General features: G+C 48.7%; 1 protein-coding gene across 6 annotated transcripts in view; it reads right to left on the reverse strand.

Annotated features, from left to right (window-relative positions):
• Window positions 1-25,028, reverse strand: part of PIWIL2 (piwi like RNA-mediated gene silencing 2) — a 1,076,777-nt gene that overhangs the window by 193,661 nt on the left and 858,088 nt on the right. For all 6 annotated transcript variants that reach the window (XM_063931805.1, XM_063931803.1, XM_063931806.1 and 3 more), the window contains one exon: window positions 5,777-5,965. In XM_063931805.1, the coding sequence (XP_063787875.1) occupies window positions 5,777-5,965 (189 nt within the window). The remainder of the gene's footprint in view (window positions 1-5,776; window positions 5,966-25,028) is intronic.

Consider the following 25,028-nt stretch of genomic DNA (forward strand, 5'->3'; position numbering starts at 1 on the left):
CCAAGGTGCCACTGGTGGCACAAAAAAGGGTCTGAATATGCAGCACTCCCTTTACAAACGTCTGAACTTCAGGTAGAGAAGCTAGTTTTTGTATGAAGAAAATGGATCGGGCCGAAATCTGGACCTTAATGGACCCAATTATAGGCCCAAAGTCACTCCCGACTGTAGGAAGTGAAGGAAACGGACCAGCTGGACTTCCTCTGTAGAGGCATTCCTGGCCTCACACCCAGCAACATATTTTCGCCGTATACGGTGATAATGTTTAGCCGTCACGTCCTTCCTAGCCCTTATCAGCGTAGGAATAACCTCATCCGGAATCCCTCTTTTCTACTAGGATCCGGCGTCCAACCGCCATGTCGTCAAACGCAGCTGCGGCAAGTCTTGGAACATACAAGGTCCCTGCTGCAACAGATCCTGCCCTAGAGGCAGAGGCCATGGGTCCTCTGTGAGCATTTCTTGCAGCTCTGGATACCAAGTCCTTCTTGGCCAATCCGGAACAATGAGTATTGTTCTCACTCCTCTTTTCCTTATGATTCTCAGCACCTTGGGTAAGAGAGGAAGAGGAGGAAACACATAAACCGACTGGAACATCCACGGTGTCACCAGTGCGTCTACAGCTATCGCCTGAGAGTCTCTTGACCTGGCGCAATACCTCTGTAGCTTTTTGTTGATGCGGGATGCCATCATGTCCACCTGTGGCAGTTCCCACTGACCTACAATCTGCGCGAAGACTTCTTGATGAAGTCCCCCCTCTCCCGGGTGGAGGTCGTGCCTGCTGAGGAAGTCTGCTTCCCAGTTGTCCACTCCCGGAATGAACACTGCCGACAGTGCTTGTACGTGATTCTCCGCCCATCGAAGAATTCTGGTGGCTTCCGCCATCGCCACCCTGCTCCTTGTGCCGCCTTGGCGGTTCACATGAGCCACTGCGGTGATGTTGTCTGATTGGATCAGCACCGATTGGTTGCGAAGCAGGGTCTCCGCTTGACTTAGGGCGTTGTATATGGCCCTTAGTTCCAGGATATTGATGTGAAGGCAAGTCTCCTGACTTGACCACAGCCCTTGGAAACTTCTTCCCTGAGTGACTGCCCCCCACCCTCGGAGGCTTGCATCCGTGGTCACCAGGACCCAGTCCTGAATGCCGAACCTGCAGCCCTCGAGAAGGTGAGTACTCTGCAGCCACCACCGGAGAGACACCCTGGCCCCGGGGGATAGGGTGATTAACCGATGCATCTAAAGATGTGATCCGGACCACTTTGTCCAGTAAGTCCCATTAGAAGGTCCTCACATGGAACCTGCCGAAAGGAATGGCCTCGTATGATGCCACCATCCTTCCCAGGACTCGAGTGCAGTGATGCACTGACACCTGTTTTGGTTTTAATAGATTCCTGACCAGTGTCACGAGCTCCTGAGCTCTCTCTATCGGGAGATAAACCCTTTTCTGGTCTGTGTCTAGGATCATGCCTAGGAGAGGCAGATGAGCTGTAAGAACCAACTGCGACTTTGGAATATATAGAATCCAGCCGTGTTGCCGTTACACTTCCAGAGAAAGTGATACGCTGTTCAGCAACTGCTCTCTTGATCTCGCTTTTATGAGGAGATCGTCCAAGTACGTGATAATAGTGACACCTTGCTTCCGTAGGAGCACCATCATTTCCGCCATTACCTTGGTGAATATTCTCAAGGCCGTGGAGAGACCAAACGGCAACGTCTGAAATTGGTAATGACAATCCCGTAACGCAATTCTGAGGTACGCCTGATGAGGTGGATAAATGGGGACATGAAGGTATGCATCCTTTATGTCCCGAGTCACCATAACATCTCCCCCTTTCAGGCTTGCAATAACCGCTCTTAGCGATTCCATCTTGAACTTGAACCTTTTCAGGTATATGTTCAGGGATTTTAAATTCAATATGGGTCCGACCGAACCGCCTGGTTTCGGGACTACAACATGGTCGAATAATAACCCCCTCCTTGTTGAAGGAGGGGAACCTTGACCACCACCTGTTGAAGATACAATTTGTGAATTGCAGTTAACACTGTTTCCCTCTCGTGGGGGGAAGCCGGCAGGGCCGTCGGTGAGGAGGCATCTTCTCAAAGTCCAGCTTGTATCCCTGAGACACAATATCTATTGCCCAGGGATCTAACAGGGAGTGAACCCACTTGTGGCTGAACTTACGAAGGCGTGCCCCCACCGGGCCTAGCTCCGCCTGTGGAGCCCCAGCGACATGCGGTGGATCTTTGTAGAGGCCGGGGAGGACTTCTGTTCCTGGGAACAAGCTGTGTTGTGCAGCTTCTTTCCTCTGCCCCCCCCCTCTGGCAAGAAAGGACGCACCTCGGACTTTCTTGTTTCTTTATTCGAAAGGCTGCATTTGATAATGTCGTGCTTTCCTAGGCTGTGCAGGAATATAAGGCAAAATATCAGAATTACCAGCTATAGCTGTGGAGACCAGGTCCGAGAACCCTTCTCCACACAATCCTCAGCCTTCCATATGCCTCATAAGTCGGCATCATCTGTCCATTGCACATTCTACAGGACACGTCAAGCAGAAATCGACATAGCTTTGACTCTAGGACCCAGTATACTCATGTCTCTTTGGGCATGTTTTATATATATATATATATATATATATATACATACCTATCTATCTCTTAAGACAGCATCTTTAATATATATATATATATATATATATATATATCTCTATATATACATATATATATATATCTATATGCATACTAGGGTCTCAATCTCTGCTGATAAGGTACCTGTCCACGCTGCCACAGCGCTATAAACCCATGCCGACACAATCGCCGGTCTGAGTAGTGTACTAGAATGTGCACACTATCTGCAGGATCCCTGAGAATAGCTAGTGCTACCTTCTGTGCAAACGTGACACCCTAGGGGAAGATTCCCATCACATCCTGGCCCTAGTGGGGAAAGGATACTGCCTGAGAATTCTTTGTGGGAAGCTGCAGTCTCTTGTCTGGAGATTCCCGCTCTTTTTCCTCATGAGAGGAGGGAAATTTACCTCAGCTTTCTTCCCCTTAACATGTGTACCCTTATGTCAGGGACAAATGAGTCATCAGTGATATGCAAATCATCTTTTATTACAATAATAATATATTGAATACCTTTCAGCCATTTTGGCTGTAACTTTGCATTATCGTAGTCGACACTGGAGTCAAACTCCGTGTCGATATCAGTGTTTATTATTTTGGATAGTGAGCATTGTGAGACTCTGAAGGTCTCTGTGACATAGGGACAGACATGGGTAGATTTCCTGTCTGTTCTCTAATCTTTTGTGCAATAAATCACCTCAGCACTTACACATATCCAAACAGGTGTCGGCGTTGTCGACGGAGACACCCTCTCACACACATATTTGCTCTATCTCCTCCTTAGGGGAGCCTTTTACCTCAGACATGTCGACACACACGTACCGACACACCCCACACACAGGGGATGCTCTATTTGAAGACAGTTCCCCCACAAGGCTCTTTGGAGAGACAGAGAGAGAGTATGCCAGCACACACCCCAGCGCTATATGACCCAGGAATCACACAGTAACTTAGTGTTAACCCAGTAGCTGCTGTATATATTGTTTTTACGCCAAATTTATGTGCCCCCCCTCTCTTTTGTGCTTCTGCAGGGGAGAGCCTGGGGAGCTTCCTCTCAGCGGAGCTGTGGAGAGAAAATGGCGCTGGTGAGTGCTGAGGAAGAAGGCCCCGCCCCCTCAGCGGCGGGCTTCTCCCGCGATTTTGTGTAAAATTAATGGCGGGGGCTCATGCATATAACAGTGTCCAATTGTATATATGCTGCTTTTTGCCAGGAGGTAATCAATTGCTGCCCAGGCCCCCCCCCCCCCCCGCGCCCTACAGTGACCGGAGTGTGTGGGTTAGTGTGGGCGCAATGGCGCACAGCTGCAGTGCTGTGCGCTACCTCATATGAAGACAGGAGTCTTCTGCCGCCGATTTTGACGTCTTCTTGCTTCAACCCGCCGGCTTCTGACTTCTGGCTCTGCGAGGGGGACGGCGGCGCGGCTCCGGGAAGGGACGACAAGGTCAGGTCCTGTGTTCGATCCCTCTGGAGCTAATGGTGTCCAGTAGCCTAAGAAGCGCAACCTAGCCGCAGTTAGTAGGTTTTAGAGTGCCCAGTCTCCTGCGGAGCCCGTCTATTCCCCATGGTCCTTACGGAGTCCCCAGCATCCACTAGGACGTTAGAGAAATATGTGTGGACCTGGGACCAGTCTGATCTAATCCACATTTTGCTAACTAATTCCTTAAGATTCAGACAGAAAAGGAAAATAAACCAGATATTTTACCTGGAACCTCTGGTATGCCCACCGCTTGGGGGAAGGGGTCTGCACATAACTTCCGTAAACTAGGCACTAGTCGAAACAACAGAACAATGCAGTCAGCGATAGATTATGCTGGTTCCAGCACCTCGGATGGTGCCCTCTGGTGTTGAGAATGTGGCAACACTGCTCCAGTGATCAGTCCTAAAATGAAGGCCCTTTCTGCCCCCTTTAGATAACAGCAAGCCCCACATGGCCCATGACTTAGACCACACTGGAGTTTGCTCAGGCCACTGATTCACCACAACTTGCACAAAATAACCTCTCTAATAGTGTGAGAGAGTATTTACTCACTTGCCTACGGTACTCCGGAGATTGCAATAGTTCCTTCATTCGCTGGAAAGGACTCCACTCCCCATGAAGACTCTGGAGCAAATGTGTGGCAATAGAGGTACCGCTAAGGCATCTCCAGCTATAGCGCCATAAATGACCCCTGAAAGTGGAGCTTGACACCTGTTACCACAGGTAGGAGGAGCATTTCTCTAATCCACATTAAAAAAAAGTTTACGTTAAAACAAGCCTTAAATGAGAGAGAATTGTTCTGGTTAAAGATTTAGCCATATTATCTTACATGGCTATATCAGATGATTTCACTTGTATTAGCGTACTTTGAAATCCCAATAAAATTATTATAAGGTCAATCAGACCGTGAACGAACATTACAAATGAATGAACATTTACAGGCTTAATGCATTAACACAAGTTTTAAATCTTTTCAGCCAATCATAACAAGTGTCTCATGTTAGGGTCACATTTTTTCACTGGGCATGTGCCCTCCATTACTGGTACTTTCTGCAGCTGCTTTTTGGTTGTAAAAGCCTAAATACGATTTAAGTCTTCAAACCAAAATATCCTTTTAAAAGTAGTACAAGTGTCAAAATAGTTTATGTTGTATCATCTACAGTACATGCACCAACTCTTGAAGAGGAGAAATCCTTTAACAATTCATTCATTGGATGATTCACCCAATTCATATCATGGAAAGAGAGGAGTTTAATCCATTATAGATGACACAGACATTATAAAATCAATTTTATGATTATAACTTTTGTGCAAAAAGTAGATGTTATTGGTTAGGACATGTTTTACAGATATAGGCAAAAATATCACTAATAGGAATCTGTAATATTGATTACATAAGAGGTTTGGCATAACAATACATTTGAATCTATTAAGAATCCTGGACAGGAATAATGGGGGGAATGTAACAGGGTGTGTGAATCAGGACGTGAGAGTTCTCCTGTTTATTTAAAGTGGCAATCATTTACAAGGTAAAAACCAGGTTGATTTTGCCATGTAAAGGATTGCCACTATGAAAAAAAAGGAAAACTCTCGCACCCTATTACAACACCCCCAATAGGTCTTAGTTAGCACATAGTGGAGAACTGAAGATGTGCCCAGAGAGCAGTGGATAAATGTCTTACCTCACCCTCCAGCAGTGACTTGATGCTCCGTGCGTACGTCTCTACGCGGTCATCTCTGAGCTCAATGGAATTAGGCTGCGTTACACGCATGCCAATAGGACCCGCAATCTTTTCAATCGTGCCGCAGAGATCCCGGACTTGAGTAACAGCACGCTTAGGGTACATTATTACCCAATACCGCAGATGAACCTGGAAAAACAATAGAGAACACTCCTGGAAATGAACTTGGCACAACCATTTAATCAATAGCATTCAAAAATGTAAAAGCTCTAAGGATTGGTAGTCAATGTGTCGACAGACAATAGGACGACACAATATATGGGGACTGGAAAATGATGACACAGTTCTAACGTTAGTTAAAGCAATTAAATGTTGGCATAATGATTGTAAAGCATCACCCCTAAAAGTCACAGCGAGTACCACTGGGGGAACTAGAAACTCAGGTTGAGAGCCACTGGTATACAGGTTTTTGAGAAGGTAAATATACAAAATAAGCAGTAACCGTGATGGAGAAGTTATAGGTGCATTGGCATCTAATGATAAAAATTGCAATACACTGCAATCAGTTGGAGATGGCATCACTTTAGATCCGCTCTGTGCCACATCTTCCATATTGTCAGTTTCATATAATGAAATGCAATACTGATCATTTTTTCACAAAATACAACGTAAGCTCCAAATAATTCAAATACTCTAGCTTTCTATGCAAGGGCAGATAGCTCAATGAATAATGTGTCTGACTGCAATGCCACAGGCAATGGGTTAGAATTCCGGGTATGTCAGCATCTTGAAATGTTATAAAGGACAATGTGACTAATTAACATAGAGCTATCAAGTTAAGTTCATGACTTTTGAATATGTATTAGTGGTAGAAGGGGTGGAGGTATGAGACAGGTGCAGTCAGGAAATGCTGGGCTTCAAAAAGGGGGGAAGCTGCAAGTTAAAGTAATAAAAAACAACAACATTTGACAAGTGTCGCCAACAGCGCCCCCTACCCTGCGTCGCTATGTGTGGTGGCACACTCTGCACAAACCTGGTTACGGCCCTGTTCATGCAGTACAGAAGCAAATGCATTCTGCAGATCCAGTGGGAATGAGGTTTTGTTACGATAAATTAATATTTGTAAAAAGAAGATTTATGGTAAAAACTTACCTTTGTTAAATCTCTTTCTTTGAGGTACACTGGGTTCCACAGGGATAGCATCGGGGTGTAGAGTAGGATCTTGATCCGAGGCACCAACAGGCTAAAAGCTTTAGACTGTTCCCAAGATGCTCAGCGCCGCCTCCTCTATAACCCCACCTCCGTGCACAGGAGCTCAGTTTTGTGAACCAGTCCAATGCAGTAGCAGTAAAAGAGACGACAACCGTTAGTAGCTACATACACCACATTCTCACGACAGGAGAAGGTATCAGCGGCTAATGACACACAAACCCAAAGAAGATAAGTGTGTCAGATTGGGCGCCCTGTGGAACCCAGTGTACCTCGCAGAAAGAGATTTAACAACGGTAAGTTCTTACCATAAATCTCCTTTTCTGCAGCGGGGGTAACATCGGGGATGTTCCACAGGGATAACATCGGGGATGTCCTAAAGCAGTACCACATGGGAGGGGACGCACTGTAGCGGGCACAAGAACCCGGCGTCCAAAGGAAGCATCCTGGGAAGCGGAAGTATCGAAGGCATAGAACCTTATGAACGTGTTCACTGAGGACCACGTAGCCGCCTTGCACAATTGCTCAAGTGTCGCACCACGGCAGGCTGCCCAAGAGGTCCAACAGACTGAGTAGAATGGGCTTTGATGGTATCAGGAGCTGAAAGACCAGCACGTACATAAGCTTGTGCAATCACCATTCTAATCCATCTGGCCCAGGGTCTGCTTATCCGCAGGCCAGCCATTTTTGTGAAAAACAAAAAGTACAAAGAGAGAATCAGAATTCCTAAGGGAGGCTGTCCTCTTCACATAGATACGGAGATCCCGTACCATCCAAACAAAGATCGCTCTTTAGAGGACAAGTCAGGAGAGATAAAGGCTGGAACAACAATCTCTTGGTTAAGGTGGAAAGAAGACACCACCTTAGGTAGATAACCAGGGCGCGTCCTAAGAACCGCCCGGTCACGGTAAAAAATAAGAAAAGGTGACCGACAGGATAAGGCACCCAAGTCTGAAACCCGTCTAGCAGAGGCAATAGCCAGCAGAAACAAGACCTTAAGAGTAAGCCACTTAAGGTCCACAGATTCAAGAGGTTCAAACGGAGACTCTTGCAAGGCCGCCAGAACCACGAGAAATCCCAAGGAGCCACAGGTGGGACATAGGGAGATTGAATCCGTAAATCACCCTGAGTGAATGTATGAACATCAGGCCGAGTCGCAATTTTTCTCGGAACCATACCAGATGAAGGCCTAAGTCCAGGCCTTGTTGTTGAAAGGCCAAAAGTTTGTCCGTACTAAACTTGTAAGTGTCATGATTGTTAGATGCGCACCAAGCAAAGTAAGAATTCCAGACCCTATGAGAAATCCGAGCAGAAGCCGGTTTACGGGCCTTCAACATAGTTTGAATGATCGCCTCAGAAAATCCCTTTGGCCCTCAGAACTGAAGCTTCAAGAGCCATGCTGTCAAAGCCAGCCGGGCCAAATCCTGGTACACACAAGGGCCCTGAACGAGGAGGTCGTAGAAGTAGAAGAGGACGCTCTAACGATAGAGCGAGATGTAGGTCTGAGAACCAATGCCGTCTGGGCCACGCTGGAGCGATCAGAAGTAGGATTCCTCCTTCATGTTTGAACTTCCTTATTACTCTGGGCAGGAGTGACACCGGAGTGAACACGTACAGCAGCCGAAAGTTCCATGGAATTGCCAGTGCGTCCACGAACGCTGCTTGAGGATCCCTTGTCCTTGCTCCGAAGACGGGAACCTTGTGATTGTGTCGAGACGCCATCAGGGCTACATCTGGTAGGCCCCACTTGTCCACTAGGAGTTGAAATACTTCTGGATGGAGACTCCACTCTCCAGCGTGAACGTCCTGACGACCGAGGAAGTCCACTTCCCAGTTGAGGACCCCTGGAATGAACACTGCCGATATGGCTGTCAGATGACGTTCCGCCCACTGAAGAATCCTGGACACTTCCATCATTGCTATGCGGCTTCGAGTGCCGCCTTGTTGATTTATGTACGCCACCGTAGTGGCGTTGTCCGACTGTACTTGAACAGGCCTGTTCTGTATCAGATGCTGGGCCAGGTTCAGAGCATTGAACACCGCCCGCAATTCCAGAGAGACTCCTCCCTGGTCCACCGACCCTGAAGATAGTGTTGTTACAACACCACGCCCCAACCCCTCAGACTGGCATCCGTTGTCAGGAGGACCCAGTTGGAGATCCAGAAGGGACGACCCCTGCTCAATCGTTTGTCCTGTAGCCACCAGCTCAGTGACAGACGAACCTCCGGAGACAAGGAGATCATTTGAGACCTGATCTGGTGAGGAAGGCCGTCCCGCTTAGTAAGAATCAGCTTCTACAGAGGGCGGGAATGAAATTGAGCGTACTCTACCATGTCGAAAGCCGACACCATTAGGCCTAGTACTTGCAGCGCCGAGTGCATCGATACTCGCGGGCTAGAAAGGAAGCATAGAATCCTGTCCTGAAGGTTCAGGACCTCCTCCTGTGACAAGAACAACCGCTGGTTGTGAGTGTCCAACAATGCCCTCAGGTGCAACATGCTCTAAGCAGGGACCAGGGAAGATTTCTTCCAGTTGATGAGCCACCCGTGGGCTTGCAGAAACTGGACCGTCAGATCCAGATGGCGGAGGTGAACTTCTGGGGAATTCGCCAGGATCAACAAGTCGTCCAAATACGGTAGGATCCTGACACCGTGAATGCGGAGCAGGGCCGTCATCACCGCCATGACCTTGGTTAAGACTCGCGGAGCCGTGGTCAATCCAAAAGGTAGGGCCCGGAATTGATAATGGAGGTTGCCAATAGCAAACCGCAGGTATTGCTGATGCGACATGGCAACAGGAATATGGAGGTAAGCATCCTGTATAATAAGGGATACCATATAGGCCCCTGGCTCCAAAGGCAGAACAATAGAGCGAAGAGTTTCCATACGAAACTTGGAGACCCTCACAAATTTGTTCAAAGACTTGAGGTTGAGAATGGGCCGGGAGGAACCATTCGGTTTTGGAACTAGGTACAGCGGTGAATAGTATCCCCTGCCTCTCTGATCAAGAGTCACCGGCATTACCACTCCTGTGTCCAGGAGGGACTGTACCACCAAATGAAGAGTTTTTGCCTTTACCTGATCCGAAGGGATGTTTGTCAGACAAAATTGATTGAGGGGGACGTTTCTTAAAGGATATGGCGTATCCGTGAGTGACGACTTCCATTACCCAGGCGTCTGAAGTGGTCTTCAACCAAACTTGGGTAAACTGTAGAAGTCGGCCTCCCACCCTGGGATCCCCCAGGGGGAGGCCCGCTCCGTCATGCAGCAGGCTTGTCTGATTTGGAAGCAGGCTGACGGGCAGCCCAGGCACGTTTAGGTTTGGGCTTAGTGATTTTGGAAGTCTGTTTCGGGTATGCCTGACTCTTTGCCTAACCTGGAGGTCGAAAGGAAGTACTCTTAACCTTCGGAGCTGAAGGAGCAGTACTAAGTAGCAGAAGCTAAATCAGCAACAATCTTGCTATCTTCACCAAAAAGGATGTTCCTCTTAAAAGGGAGCACCTCCAGGGTTTTCTTAGAGTCCAGATCCACAGACCAGGACCGTAATCAGAGAATCCGGCGAGCTGGAATGGACGTAGTAGAGGCCTTGGCCGCCAGAACACCAGCATCAGAAACCGCCTCCTTAATGTAATGAGAGGCTGTGACAATATATGCAAGACATTGTCTAGCATTATCAGAAAAATTGGACGGCAGCTCTGCTTCCACCTCCTGAGCTCACGCTTCAATAGCTTCTGCAGCCTAGGTAGCCGCAATAGTGGACCGATGCACAGCTCCCGCAAGGGTATAAATAGACTTTAAGCAACCCTCCACACGCTTATCCGTCCGTTCCTTCAGAGAATTAACGGTAGTGACAAGCAGAGCAGAGGACACCACCAGCCGAGCGACTTGCGAATCCCCCGGCGGTGGCGTTTCACAATTCTAACTTAACTCCGCAGCAAGGGGGTAGCTGGCTAGCATTTTCTTGTGAGGTGCGAATTTCTTTCCTGGATTCTCCAAGGATTCCTGACGTATATCAACCAAATGGTCAGAATGAGGCAAAATTAATTTGGTAACCTGACGTTTGAATCTGTCAGGTTTCTTGGAGGCAACAACAGGCTCTGGGTCATCATCAATTTGAAGAATCAGCCTGATAGCTTCTAATAGGTCAGGAACATCCACCTGTGAAACCGACTCCCCATCAAAAGCATCTGGATCAGTGTCTGAGGGGTCAGTATACATGCCATCCTCATTGGATGAAGTATCTGAAACATGAGTGGATTGTGAGGAAGTAATGGCCCGCTTAGAGGACCCCTTGGTCTTAGGTGGGCGAGGGTTAGATTTTTGTTTAGTCAATGAGTGATTCAATTGCTGTAACTGAGTGCACAGGATTTCTGCCCATGGCGGATTAACCGCAGGGACGATATGTGGCTGTAAAGGCACGTGAGGTCCCATAGGGGGCGTAAGACTAGTTACCAGTGTAGTCAGTAAATTAGATAAAGTAGCCCAAGGTGGGTCGTGATGCTACAGACTGATTGGGGGGTAAGGAACCCCCAGAACCTGAACCCTCCGCTGTTATATTTTCCTCTAATGCATCTGTGGCATCACCACCGCGTATTGCGTGATCAGCCACAGAACCATCACCCCAGTAGCTGACATGATATGGTAGCGTAAAGCACGGGCGACACAGTATAATATCAGCAGATATAATACCTAACCACGAACCCCCTGTGCAGTGTGACAGCACAAACAGAGGATTCAGGAGGTATATGGTGACTGAAAATCACAGAGAAAAATACAAAGTATATCCTGTGAAAATACCTATATCAACTAATAAGCCTGTCGCACTTAGCCCCACTCAGAGTACAGAATATAGGGAAAGCAATATAAGTGAGATACACAAAGTAGATATCACACAGCAGCTATATGCACACACACACAGTCACATGTACAATGCAGAAATTATGACAAACAATAAAACTGCACTGGACTAGCAATACTAAGTAGTACTAAGTAAAGCTATATAGACCCAGAATCAGCTCAGCATGTGTAATGGCGCCCAAACGCTGACAGGGATTGAGGGAGAGAGAGGCAGGTCCAGGGCGGGAACATTTACCCTAAATGGCGCCCTGGGGCTGGGGGAGGGGCTACAGGTCAGAGCCTTATCCCATTGCTGGACTTTACTGGCGGGTACTGCGGGCCTAAGCAAACGGATATTTGAGAGAATCCGACCTGTGCCCTTGCCCTGGTGGTCTAGTGGGGTTCCTGTACCAACACAGTGTCCACGCCAGCGCGCGCGGCCCGCCTCCTAAAGGCCGTGCCGGATCGCGATTTACAGCGCGTCCCGCCTGGGGGACCCTCTAACCTCCTCCCTTGATGCGGCCACGCGATCCTGGAGAGCTGCGTGTGTGTGCCTGACCAGAAGAACCGGAGCCCTCCGCTGTAAGTACCCGGCAACCAGGGCGCGGGAGTATAGAGCGCCGCCGGGGGAGGTAATGGAGCTGCAGCATGAGATGTCAAAATGACATCTAGCACTATAAGTGCCTCTGCTGCAGCCCTTGAAGTCTTCTATCTTCTTTAAAAAAGCTCTTTTTCAGGGCTGCTGCCTGTTAGTGTCATGCACTGCAGGCACCAACTTACAAACAGAGCTCCTGTGCATGGAGGCGGGGTTATAGAGGAGGCGGCGCTGAGCATCTTGGGAACAGTCAAAGCTTTTAGCTTGCTGGTGCCTTGGATCAAGATCCTACTCTACACCCTGATGTTATCCCTGTGGAACCCCAGTGTACCCCGTTGCTGAAACATTATCATGTCTCCACCTTCCACTGTTTCTCTTCATTCCAAAAGTCACCAGCAATAACTGTAATCTTCGCCAATGACTGCATTAGTATTGTTGGCTGATCATGCTTATTTAGCAATGCACACTTTCACCACCACCATCTTATGTCTAACAGTAATCAAACACACCCCCAGCTTTTACTTTACAGTAGTGACACGAGCACTTTGCACACCACCAGCTTATGCCATACAGTAGTCACACACACACACTTTCCCCTCCACCAGCTTATACCTTACAGTAGTCACATCCACACCATCTTATACCTCACAGTAGTCACACACACAGTTTCCCCACCACCATCTTATACCTCACAGTAGTTACACACACTTTCCCCACCACCATCTTATACCTCACAGTAGTCACACAGTTTCCCCACCATCATCTTATACCTCACAGTAGTTACACACATTTTCCCCACCACCAGCTTATACCTTACAGTAGTCACACACACTTTCTTACATGGTGCAAGTACACTGCGTAAGATTTCGGATAAAAGGTCTCAAAGTCGTATTACTACATCCTATGTGCACTGGAAAGATGGCAGTGTGCAGTAAGGTAGCCCTATCTAACATTACATCCTCAGAGATCAGCTGTGGTTTATATTGTGGAATTTAAACCTAACATTCCCATGAACACTTTCTGCAGACTACGTGTAAACTTTACAAACATGTTTATCAACCAGAGAAGAAAAACAACTTTCCCAGGTCGCTCGGTGTGACAGGGGATCAAAGGTAAGTCTGACACAAGCTGCATGAACTGTTTGTACAAAGTGATGTGAGGTGTGCTGGGCAATAAGCGTAAATGACACTAATATAAACCGCTCAGTTTAGTTTTCAGATGACAAATTACATTTAAAGCTTTTAATAGAATATTTATCAGTAAATTGTTCTGTCTGAATGTAATCACATTTTCCATGGACCTTATCTTATCTAATGTAAATTGAACAAAACACTTGTTTCAGCAATCATTCTCTGCCTACATAATGCTTTTATAATAAGGGCAATCCATGGATTGCAAAGATGTGAGATCCATAAGTTATATTACCACCTAAATCATAACCAGTCTACATGACTTATTATTTATAGCCTAGAGAGGTGTGATGTGGGGGACATAAGTTACCTAAACTTCAGTTCTCTTCCGCCCAATCAGTGCCCGACACTGCTCTCCAAAGGAGTAACATCAGCCATAGGTTTTATTCTACACATTGTAACACTGTATTAAACCTTATTACAGACAATGACGTAAACCCCTCTACATAAAGACAGACAGTTATAAACACCGGACTAAACATTATACACACAATTTAAAATAAGGGATGCCAATCTACTGTAAAGCCAGTATATATTGTGCAACCTATCAGTAGGAAACATAGGCAGGGAAGGCTCCCTTTTCTTAGCGTGTGATAGATGCAGGGCTGGATTAATAATGGGGCTGATGGAGCTGCAGCTCCAGGCCCACACCCCAAAACAGGCCCACTGTTTCTGCTGCAGCAAGTCTGTGCTGCGTCTTAGGCCCTGCTGTCAGTCTGCCCTGCCCCTCCAGCATTAATAAAACCCACTCTCCGGCCGTGGCGCCAGTCTAACTAAACCTGCTGTGGCCGCTGGCATATACGTTTATGATAGCGGCGCAGCAGAAGGCTTTTATAGCCCTCCCTGCACCGCATACTCACTGGGACCCCGGCCGGCGCCTCCTCTGCGTGCTTGATGTCACATGGTGACTCCCTGCCATTGGCGCGCCCAGATCCCCGGGCTCCACACTACAGCACCTGCCGCCTGGAAGGCCAGAGATGGGGAAGGGAAGAGCAGAGTGTGTGAAGCTGCGGGGGTTAATGCCTGGATGCTGCACACATTTTACAGGTGAGTGTGCTCCACTGTGCGGTGTCTGGTGCAAGCTAGGGGCTATCACCTCCCTTCCCCCCAGCCCAGTGATGTGTGTGTGATCAGGGTGTCACCACTTCGCGCTGGTCACATCCACCAGGGCCCCCATAGTTTAAGGGGCAGTGCACTGCCCTATCTATCCTCTTTTCTGTTCACTATGTCTCTGCTCCCAGAGTCCACCCCCTCCATTACTTTTCCTTCACTCCTCTCTCAACTCCTCACTATGGACTTTTGTCAGGCACACAGCCCTACAAAAATACTGCATCTCTAAATCTCTATATTCCCATCTCTCTATGCCCCCCCCTATCACCCCGCATCTCTATGCCCTCCCTACCGCACAGCGTCTCTATGCCCTCCCTACCGCACAGCGTCTCTATGCCCTCCCTACCGCACAGCATCTCTCTATGCCCTCCCTATCACCCCGCATCTATATGCCCTCCCTACCGCACAGCGTCTCTATGCCCTCCCTACCGCACAGCGTCTCTATGCCCTCCCTACCGCACAGCATCTCTCTATGCCCTCCCTATCACCCCGCGTCTCTATGCCCTCCCTACCGCACAGCATCTCTATGCCCTCCCTACCGCACAGCGTCTCTATGCCCTCCCTACCGCACAGCATCTCTCTATGCCCTCCCTATCACCCCGCGTCTCTATGCCCTCCCTACCGCACAGCGTCTCTATGCCCTCCCTACCGCACAGCGTCTCTATGCCCTCCCTACCGCACAGCATCTCTCTATGCCCTCCCTATCACCCCGCGTCTCTCTATGCTCTCCCTATCACCCCGCGTCTCTCTATCCCCTCCCTACCACACCACGCCTCTCTATGCCCTCCCTATCACCACGCGTCTCTATAACCTCCCTACCGCATGCGTCTCTCTATGCCCTCCCTATCATCCCGCGTCTCTCTAGGCCCTCCCTATCACCTCGTCTCTCTATGCCCTCCCTTCCGCCCCGCGTCTCTATGCCCCCCCTACCGCCCTGCGTCTCTCTATGCCCTCCCTAACGCCCCGCGTCTCTCTATGCCCGTCCTAACGCCTTGCGTCTCTATACCCTCCCTACCACCCCACGTCTCTCTATGCCCTCCCTGCTGCACTGTATCTCTCTATGCCCTCCCTACCACCCCGTGTCTCTCTATGCCCTCCCTACCGCCCCACGTCTCTATACCCTCCCTACCACCCCACGTCTCTCTATGCCCTCCCTATCAACCCGTGTCTCTATGCCCTCCCTATTGCCCGTGTCTCTCTATACCCTCCCTGTCACCCCACGTCTCTCTATGCCCTCCCTATCACCCTGCGTCTCTCTCTATCCCCTCCCTACATCTCTTTATTCCCTCATTCCCACCCTGCATCTCTATATTCCCTGCTTACTATCCTGCATCATTATATTCCCTCCCTATCACCCTGCGTGTCTGTCCTTACATGCCGGAGGCGGCATAGCCTATGGGAAAGAGTGCGCGGCCTCGCGGCAGTGCTGCAATCATGAGCCACGCCCCTATTATCTGTTACTGTGGGGGCATGCCCAATGCTCTGTGATATGCTGGCATGCCCCCAGTATCCCGTCTCCAATGAATAGGATGCACACCACGTTTATTCACCACAGCTCTGCTAACAGAGCAGCAAGTGGCAGGAGCCTCCCAACTGCCCCCATTCCCCCCCCCCCCCCCCCCCTCCACCACCACCACCGTGGGACACCGCTGCCCGCGGGTGGGACAGCGGGACAGTCCCAAAAAAGTGTCCCACAAAAATCGGGACAGTCGGGTGGTATCTAATAGGCCCTGCAGAAATTTGAGCTCCAGGCCCATGAGGACCTTAATCTGGCACTGGCTAGATGTCATAAGAGCAATGGCTCTAAGATTGCCTCCACCAAGCAGCATTGCCTGCTCCACCTACTGCATGTATGTGTTACCCACACACAGAGAAAATGCAGATACAGCTGCAGCACAGCGCCACGTTCTCCAAATAATACAGCCACAGGCACAGCCATAGAGAGGCCACTGGACAGAAGCCGCCCTTGATTCTTTCAGTGAACTTTTCAGGCACTGTTCCTGGACACTGTACTAAACCTAATACACACATTATAACATAAGCCCTAAACACTGCACTAAACCCTGAAAACACACAGGGGCATATATCAATTATTGGGTTTTAGAAATTTCTCTTTGCTGCTATTCTCAGAAACAAGAAATTAAGTTTGGTCAAAATTATTATTAAAATGCGCATGCAGGGACTGGGGCTCCGAAAGGAGCCATTGCTGCAAACTGCTAAGCGGGGTACACACGGAGAGATCAGTTCTTAAATTCTAAGCAATCTGACTAGCTTGCTTAGATTTTAAGCATGGCTCTCCTGCGTGCATGCCCCCCAGCGATAGTGATGCCCGGCCCTGCACGTCGCTATCGCCGGTGCTAGATTTGCACAATCTAGCACATCGCTCGTTTCACCCGCTGAGTGAAATGAGTGGCAACCCCCCCCCCCCCCCCCCCTCGCTCAGCACACACCGCGCTGTGCTGAGCGGGGGCGAGATGTGTGCTGATCGGTCTGTGACAGATCGCTCAGCACACATCTCTCTAGTGTGTACTGGCCTTCAGAAGTTCTCCTTCACCACTACTGTGTATGTGTGGTCGGGTGGTCTTCAGTATGTCGACTGACAGGATCCCGGCGCACATTATACCGGCGCCGGAATCCCAACAGCCGGCATACCGACACTTATTCTCCCTCGTGGGGGTCCACGACCACCCTGGAGGGAGAATAAAATAGCTTAGCGCGCCACCGTGCCCGTAGCGTGCGCAACGAGCCCGCAAGGGGCTCATTTGCGCTCGCCACACTGTCGGTAAGCCGGCGCCGGTATGCTGGTCGCCGGGAGCCCGACCGCCGGCATACCATAGTGAACCCTGTGTGGTCAGCAGGCTGCGTAGTAATGATAAAGAAGTAATGGCCATTGCCGGAAACAATCTATACACATAATAACATAAGCCACAGATACTACACTGAAGGGTCTATTCATGAAGCAGTGAAAAGAGTGGAGAAGTGAGCCTGTGGAGAATTTGCCCATGGCAACTAATCAGCATTGAAGTAACATAATTTGCATACTATAAAATTATACAGAGCTACTGATTGGTTGCAATAGGAATGGAGTGCATTCACAGGAGGGAAATGTTACCAGTGGAGTACCCCAGGGATCTGTACTTGGACCAGTGCTTTTTAATATCTTTATTGGTGACATTGCAAATGGCATTAAAGGGAAAATATGCCTTTTTGCAGATGACACAAAGGTATGCAACAGGGTAGACACACCAGGTGGGGTAAAACAAATGATTGAGGATCTACGTAGACTAGAGGAATGGTCGAGTGTGGCAATTACAGTTTAATGCCAAAAAATGCAAAATCATGCACTTGGGTCTCAAAAATCCTAAAGCTAAATACAGTATTAATGGCACTATACTGGAAACTACTGAGGAGGAAAGGGATCTAGGAGTCACTATTTCAGATGACTTAAAAGCAGGTAAGCAATGTAACAAAGCAATGAGGAAGGCTAGTCAGATGCTTGGCTGCATTGGGAGAGGAATCAGCAGCAGAAAGAAAGAAGTAATAATGCCACTGTATAGGTCATTAGTACGGCCTCATCTAGAATACTGTATTCAGTTCTGGAGGCCATATCTTCAAAAGGATATTAATACATTAGAAACTGTACAAAGGAGGGCAACTAAAATGGTGCATGGCCTACATCACAAAACATACCCAGAAAGACTAAGAAATCTCAATATGTATAGTTTGGAGCAGAGAAGGGAAAGGGGGGACATGATAGAAACTTTCAAATATATGAAGGGTTTTAACAAAGTCCAGGAGGGAAACATTCTCCAAATGAAGAGAAGCAATAGGACACGAGGACATGCACTGAGACTGGAGGGGGGGAGGTTCAGGGGAAATTTGCGGAAAAATTATTTCACAGAAAGGGTAGTGGACAAGTGGAATAGCCTCCCATCAGAGGTGGTAGAGGCTAAGACAGTAGAGCAATTTAAACATGCATGGGATAGACATAAGGATATCCTTACAAAGAAATAAGGATCAAATAAGGTTAGTGATAAAAAATAATATAAAAAAAATAAATAAAAAAAAATAAAAAATAAGGGGCAGACTAGATGGGCCAAGTGGTTCTTATCTGCCGACAAATTCTATGTTTCTATGTTTCTTAACTAGCTCCCCCTTCTCCACTCTTTTCACTGCTTCATGAATATACCCCATATTCTTTACACTTTAATACAGACACCCAACCGACTTTTCAAACAATTGTATATCATAAATCCTTAACACTAAAATAATCCATAAACACTGCAGTAAACCTTCCATACTCACTATAACCTAAACCAACACTTTTAATAATTGCAGTGAACATTTTAGAGAGACGTAGTAACATCACAGACAATTGCAAAGACGACAATTAGAAATAGGGGATGTGGAACCCGTCACGCCGACATATTTCTAATATGACCTCTAATCACACAAAACGAAAAAAAAAAAAAAGATAAATATCTCTACTCCAGAGGCAGTTGCAGTACAGTCCAAAATTAAACTACGATGCTTGGCGGTGTTTGGAGTGGCAGTTGGTGTGGTTTCCCTAGTTGAATTTTGGTCTATGCTGCAACTGCCTTTAGAGAAGAGATATTTCTCTTACGTTCTAGAGGATGCTGGGGTCCATTTTAGTACCATGGGCTACAGACGGTTCCGCAGGAGCCTTCGGCCCTTTAAGACTTTTTAACAGTGTGAACTGGCTCCTCCCTCTATGCCCCTCCTCCAGACCTCAGTTTAGAAAATGTGCCCGGGAGACTGGATGCACACCAGTGGAGCTCTACATAGCTCTGCTGGAAAAGACTTTGTTGGGTTTTTTATTTTACAGGGAAGCTGCCGGCAACAGCTTCCCTGCTTCGTGTAACTTAGGGGGGGAAGTAGGAACCAACTTCTCAGTTAGTTTAATGACTCTGCTTCCGCTGACAGGACACCATTAGCTCCTGTAGGGTACTGAACACAGCCCTTGCCTGGCTGCTGCTCACTCCCACAACACTGCCGCCACCCCCTAACAGAGCCAGAAGGCTGGTGAGTATTTACCGGAGACCGGGGCCCTCCGGTCATCATGGCGGCACAAAGGTACCATGTCTCTCAGCACAGGGTGCAGAGCGCGGGGGGAGAGGCACGCTCTGAGGGACATGATAAATCCTTACTCTCACTGGCAAAATGTACATACATGTGAGCCGCTGATGTACACTAACCCCGCCAATATAAATATTATATTACTGTGGCTGAACAGCGCCATTACAGGGGGCGGGGCTTCTCCTCAGAATTGCTTGTAACACTCAATTGGCGCCATTTTCTCCTCACAGAGATGCCGGAGCGCTGATCCTGCACGCTGCTTCTCCTCACACATCGCTGATACATGTACCAGGGTGTTATAGAGGGGAGGGTAGCACATAATTTATTGAAGTCTGCGGGCTTCACATTGGATATAAAGCGCTGTCTTGGTATATATATGTATATTCATTGTATGTAATACATATAGGGTGCGTGGTGTGGACTGGCAATTCCCTCTGGGTCCCTCTGACAGACAATAGTGTAGGTCTGTCCCCATTAGCTACCGTGTGTGTGTGAGTGGTGTGACTATACACGCGTGTACCATGTCTAGAGAAAGCTCTTCCCCAGAGGAACCCATTTTGGAGGCACAAGAGTGTTCTGAGCCTGTGTGGGTGAGAAAGCTGCAGAGTAATATGGCTAAACTAGCGAAGAAATTCTCTGAGTTTGAGGAACAGACAAAGCATTGGAGACAGTCTGTGGAAGATGCTCGATTTGCTGATTGTTTCACATCATACACTCGGGACCCCTCCAGTTCCAAGAAAAGGTCCCTGGCCCAAATTATGCAAAGGGACACAGATTCCGACACTGACGTCGACACTGGGGATTTGAGGGGGGTAGACCCTAAACTGGCTAAGAGCATTCAACGTATGATAGTCGCTATAAAAGAGGTGTTGGAATTTCCTGACACAACACCTCCACCTGAGGAAAAAGATTTTAAATTAAATAAAAAACAGGTGGTGACTTTTCCTCCGTCTAAGGACTTAAATACATTTCTCTAACGTCCTAGTGGATGCTGGGGACTCCGTAAGGACCATGGGGAATAGACGGGCTCCGCAGGAGACATGGGCACTTTAAGAAAGAATTTAGATTCTGGTATGCTCTGGCTCCTCCCTCTATGTCCCTCCTCCAGACCTCAGTTTGAATCTGTGCCCGGACGAGCTGGGAGCTGTTCAGTGAGCTCTCCTGAGCTTGAATTTTGTTAGGTTTTTTATTTTCAGGGAGCTCTGCTGGCAACAGACTCCCTGCATCGTGGGACAGAGGGGTGAGAAGCAGACCCACTCTCTGAAGATAGGTCCTGCTTCTTAGGCTACTGGACACCATTAGCTCCAGAGGGATCGTACACAGGATCTCACCCTCGTCGTCCGATCCCAGAGCCGCGCCGCCCCCCCTTCCCCCCCCTCCCCCCGCAGAGCCGGGTGAGCATGAGAAGCAAGAAGACTTCGAAATCGGCGGCAGAAGACTCCGGTCTTCACTGAGGTAGCGCACAGCACTGCAGCTGTGCGCCATTGCTCCCACACACCTCACATACTCCGGTCACTGTAAGGGTGCAGGGCGCAGGGGGGCGCCCTGGGCAGCAATTGGGACCTCTTTGGCAAAAGTTTAGCATATATACAGTTGGGCACTGTATATATGTATGAGCCCCCGCCAAAAATTGTACATTTAAGCGGGACAGAAGCCCGCCGCTGAGGGGGCGGGGCTTCTTCCTCAGCACTCACCAGCGCCATTTTTTCTCCACAGCTCCGCTGAGAGGAAGCTCCCCAGGCTCTCCCCTGCAGATACACGGTAGAAGAGGGTAAAAAGAGAAGGGGGGGCACATAATTAGGCGCAAAAATCAATATAAACAGCGGCTACTGGGTTAACATTAAGTTACTGTGTTATTCCTGGGTTATATAGCGCTGGGGTGTGTGCTGGCATACTCTGTCTCTCCAAAGGGCCTTGTGGGGGAACTGTCTTCAAAAAGAGCATTCCCTGTGTGTGTGGTGTGTCGGTACGCTTGTGTCGACATGTTTGACGAGGAAGGCTATGTGGAAACAGAGCGGGAGCAAATGAATGTGGTGTCTCCGCCGACACCTGATTGGATGGATATGTGGAAGGTTTTAAATGATAATGTTAATTCCTTAATTCATTGCATAAAAGGTTGGAAAAAGCTGAAGCCTTAGGACAGTCAGGGTCTCAGCCCGTGCCTGATCCTATGTCGCAGAGGCCGTCATGGTCTCAGAAGCGCCCACTATCCCAAATTGTTGACACAGATACCGACATGGATTCTGATTCCAGTGTCGATTACGATGATGCAAAGTTACAGCCAAAATTGGCTAAATCCATCCGTTATATGATTATCGCAATTAAGGATGTGTTGCACATCACACCCCAGTCCCTGACAAGAGGGTTCATATGTATGGGGAAAAGAGGCAGGTGGTGACCTTTCCCCCTTCACACGAGCTAAATGAGTTATGTGAAAAGGCTTGGGAATCTCCAGATAAAAAACTGCAGATTTCCAAACGGATTCTTATGGCATATCCTTTCCCGCCAACGGACAGGTTACGCTGGGAATCCTCCCCTAGGGTGGACAAAGCTTTAACACGCTTATCCAAGAGGGTAGCCCTGCCGTCACAGGATACGGCTACCCTCAAAGATGCTGCGGATAGAAAGCAAGAGGGTACCCTGAAGTCCATTTATACACATTCAGGTACCTTACTGAAGCCGGCGATCGCGTCGGCCTGGGTGTGTAGTGCTGTAGCAGCATGGACGGACACCCTGTCTGAGGAACTTGATACCTTAGACAAGGATACTATATTAATGACCCTGGGGCATATAAAAGACGCTGTCCTATATATGAGAGATGCTGAAAGACATTAGTCTACTGGGTTCTAGAATAAATGCTATGTCGATTTCTGCCAGAAGGGTCCTGTGGACTCGGCAATGGACAGGTGATGCCGACTCAAAAAGGCACATGGAGGTTTTACCTTACAAGGGTGAGGAATTGTTTGGGGAGGGTCTCTCGGACCTGGTCTCCACAGCTACTGCTGGAAAGTCAAATTTTTTGCCATATGTTTCCTCACAACCTAAGAAAGCACCGTATTACCAAATGCAGTCCTTTCGATCACAGAAAAGCAAGAAAGTCCGAGGTGCATCCTTTCTTGCCAGGGGCAGAGGAAAGAAGCTGCACAACACAGCTAGTTCCCAGGAACAGAAGTCCTCCCCGGCTTCCACAAAATCCACCGCATGACGCTGTGGCTCCACAGGCGGAGCTAGGCCCGGTGGGGGCGCGTCTCCGAAATTTCAGCCACAAGTGGGTTCACTCCCAGTTGGATCCCTGGGCAATAGATATTGTGTCTCAGGGATACAAGCTGGAATTCGAAGAGATGCCCCCTCACCGATACCTCAAATCGGCCCTGCCAGCTTCCCCCCTCGAGAGGGAAATAGTGTTAACTGCAATTCACAAATTGTATCTTCAACAGGTGGTGGTCAAGGTTCCCCTCCTTCAACAAGGAAGGGGTTATTATTCGACCATGTTTGTAGTACCGAAACCGGACGGTTCGGTCAGACCCATATTGAATTTAAAATCCCTGAACATGTACCTGAAAAGGTTCCGGTTCAAGATGGAATCGCTGAGAGCGGTCATCGCAAGCCTGGAAGGGGGGGATTTTATGGTGTCTCTGGACATAAAGGATGCATACCTTCATGTCCCCATTTATCCACCTCATCAGGCGTACCTCAGATTTGTGGTACAGGATTGTCATTACCAATTTCAGACGTTGCCGTTTGGTCTCTCCACGGCACCGAGAATATTTACCAAGGTAATGGCGGAAATGATGGTACTCCTGTGGAAGCAAGGGGTCACAATTATCCCATACTTGGACGATCTCCTCATAAAAGCGAGGTCAAGAGAGCAGTTGCTGATCAGCGTAGCACGTTCTCTGGAAGTGTTACGACAACATGGCTGGATTCTAAATATTCCAAAGTCGCAGTTGATTCCTACGACTCGTCTGCCTTTCCTGGGCATGATTCTGGACACAGACCAGAAAAGGGTTTATCTCCCGATGGAGAAGGCTCAGGAACTCATGACACTGGTCAGAAACCTATTAAAACCAAAACAGGTGTCGGTGCATCACTGCACTCGAGTCCTGGGAAAGATGGTGGCATCATACGAGGCCATTCCCTTCGACAGGTTCCATGGAGGACCTTTCAATGGGACTTACTGGACAAATGGTCCGGATCACATCTTTAGATGCATCGGTTAGTCACCCTATCCCCCGGGGCCAAGGTGTCTCTCCTGTGGTGGCTGCAGAGTGCTCACCTTCTCGAGGGCCGCAGATTCGGCATTCAGGACTGGGTCCTGGTGACCACGGATGCAAGCCTCCGAGGGTGGGGGGCAGTCACACAGGGAAGAAATTTCCAAGGTCTGTGGTCAAGTCAGGAGACTTGCCTTCACATCAACATCCTGGAACTAAGGGCCATATACAACGCCAGACGTCAAGCAAAGACCCTGCTTCGCGACCAACCGGTTCTGATTCAGTCAGACAACATCACCGCTGTGGCTCATGTAAACCGACAAGGCGGCACAAGGAGCAAGGTGGCGATGGTGGAAGCCACCAGAATTCTTTGCTGGGCGGAGAGTCACGTAAGCGCACTGTCAGCAGTGTTCATCCCGGGAGTGGACAACTGGGAAGCAGACTTCCTCAGCAGGCACGACCTCCACCCGGGAGAGTGGGGACTTCATCAAGAAGTCTTCACGCAGATTGCAAGTCGGTGGGAACTGCCACAGCTGGACATGATGGCATCCCGCCTCAACAAAAAGCTACAGAGGTATTGCGCCAGGTCAAGAGACCCTCAGGCGATAGCTGTGGACGCACTGGTGACACCGTGGGTGTTCCAGTCGGTCTATGTATTTCCTCCTCTTCCTCTCATACCCAAGGTGCTGAGAATCATAAGAAAAAGAGGAGTGAGAACAATACTCATTGTCCCGGTTTGGCCAAGAAGGACTTGGTATCCAGATCTGCAAGAAATGCTCACAGAGGACCAGTGGCCTCTGCCTCTAAGACAGGACTTGTTGCAACAGGGGCCCTGTCTGTTCCAAGACTTACCGCGGCTGCGTTTGACGGCATGGCGGTTGAACGCCGAATCCTAGCAGAAAAAGGCATTCCGGATGAGGTCATTCCTACGCTGATAAAGGCTAGGAAGGACAGGACGGCTCAACATTATCACCGTATATGGTGAAAATATGTTGCTTGGTGTGA

Source organism: Pseudophryne corroboree, chromosome 6 (assembly GCF_028390025.1).
Source record: "Pseudophryne corroboree isolate aPseCor3 chromosome 6, aPseCor3.hap2, whole genome shotgun sequence".
Lineage (NCBI taxonomy): Eukaryota > Metazoa > Chordata > Amphibia > Anura > Myobatrachidae > Pseudophryne > Pseudophryne corroboree.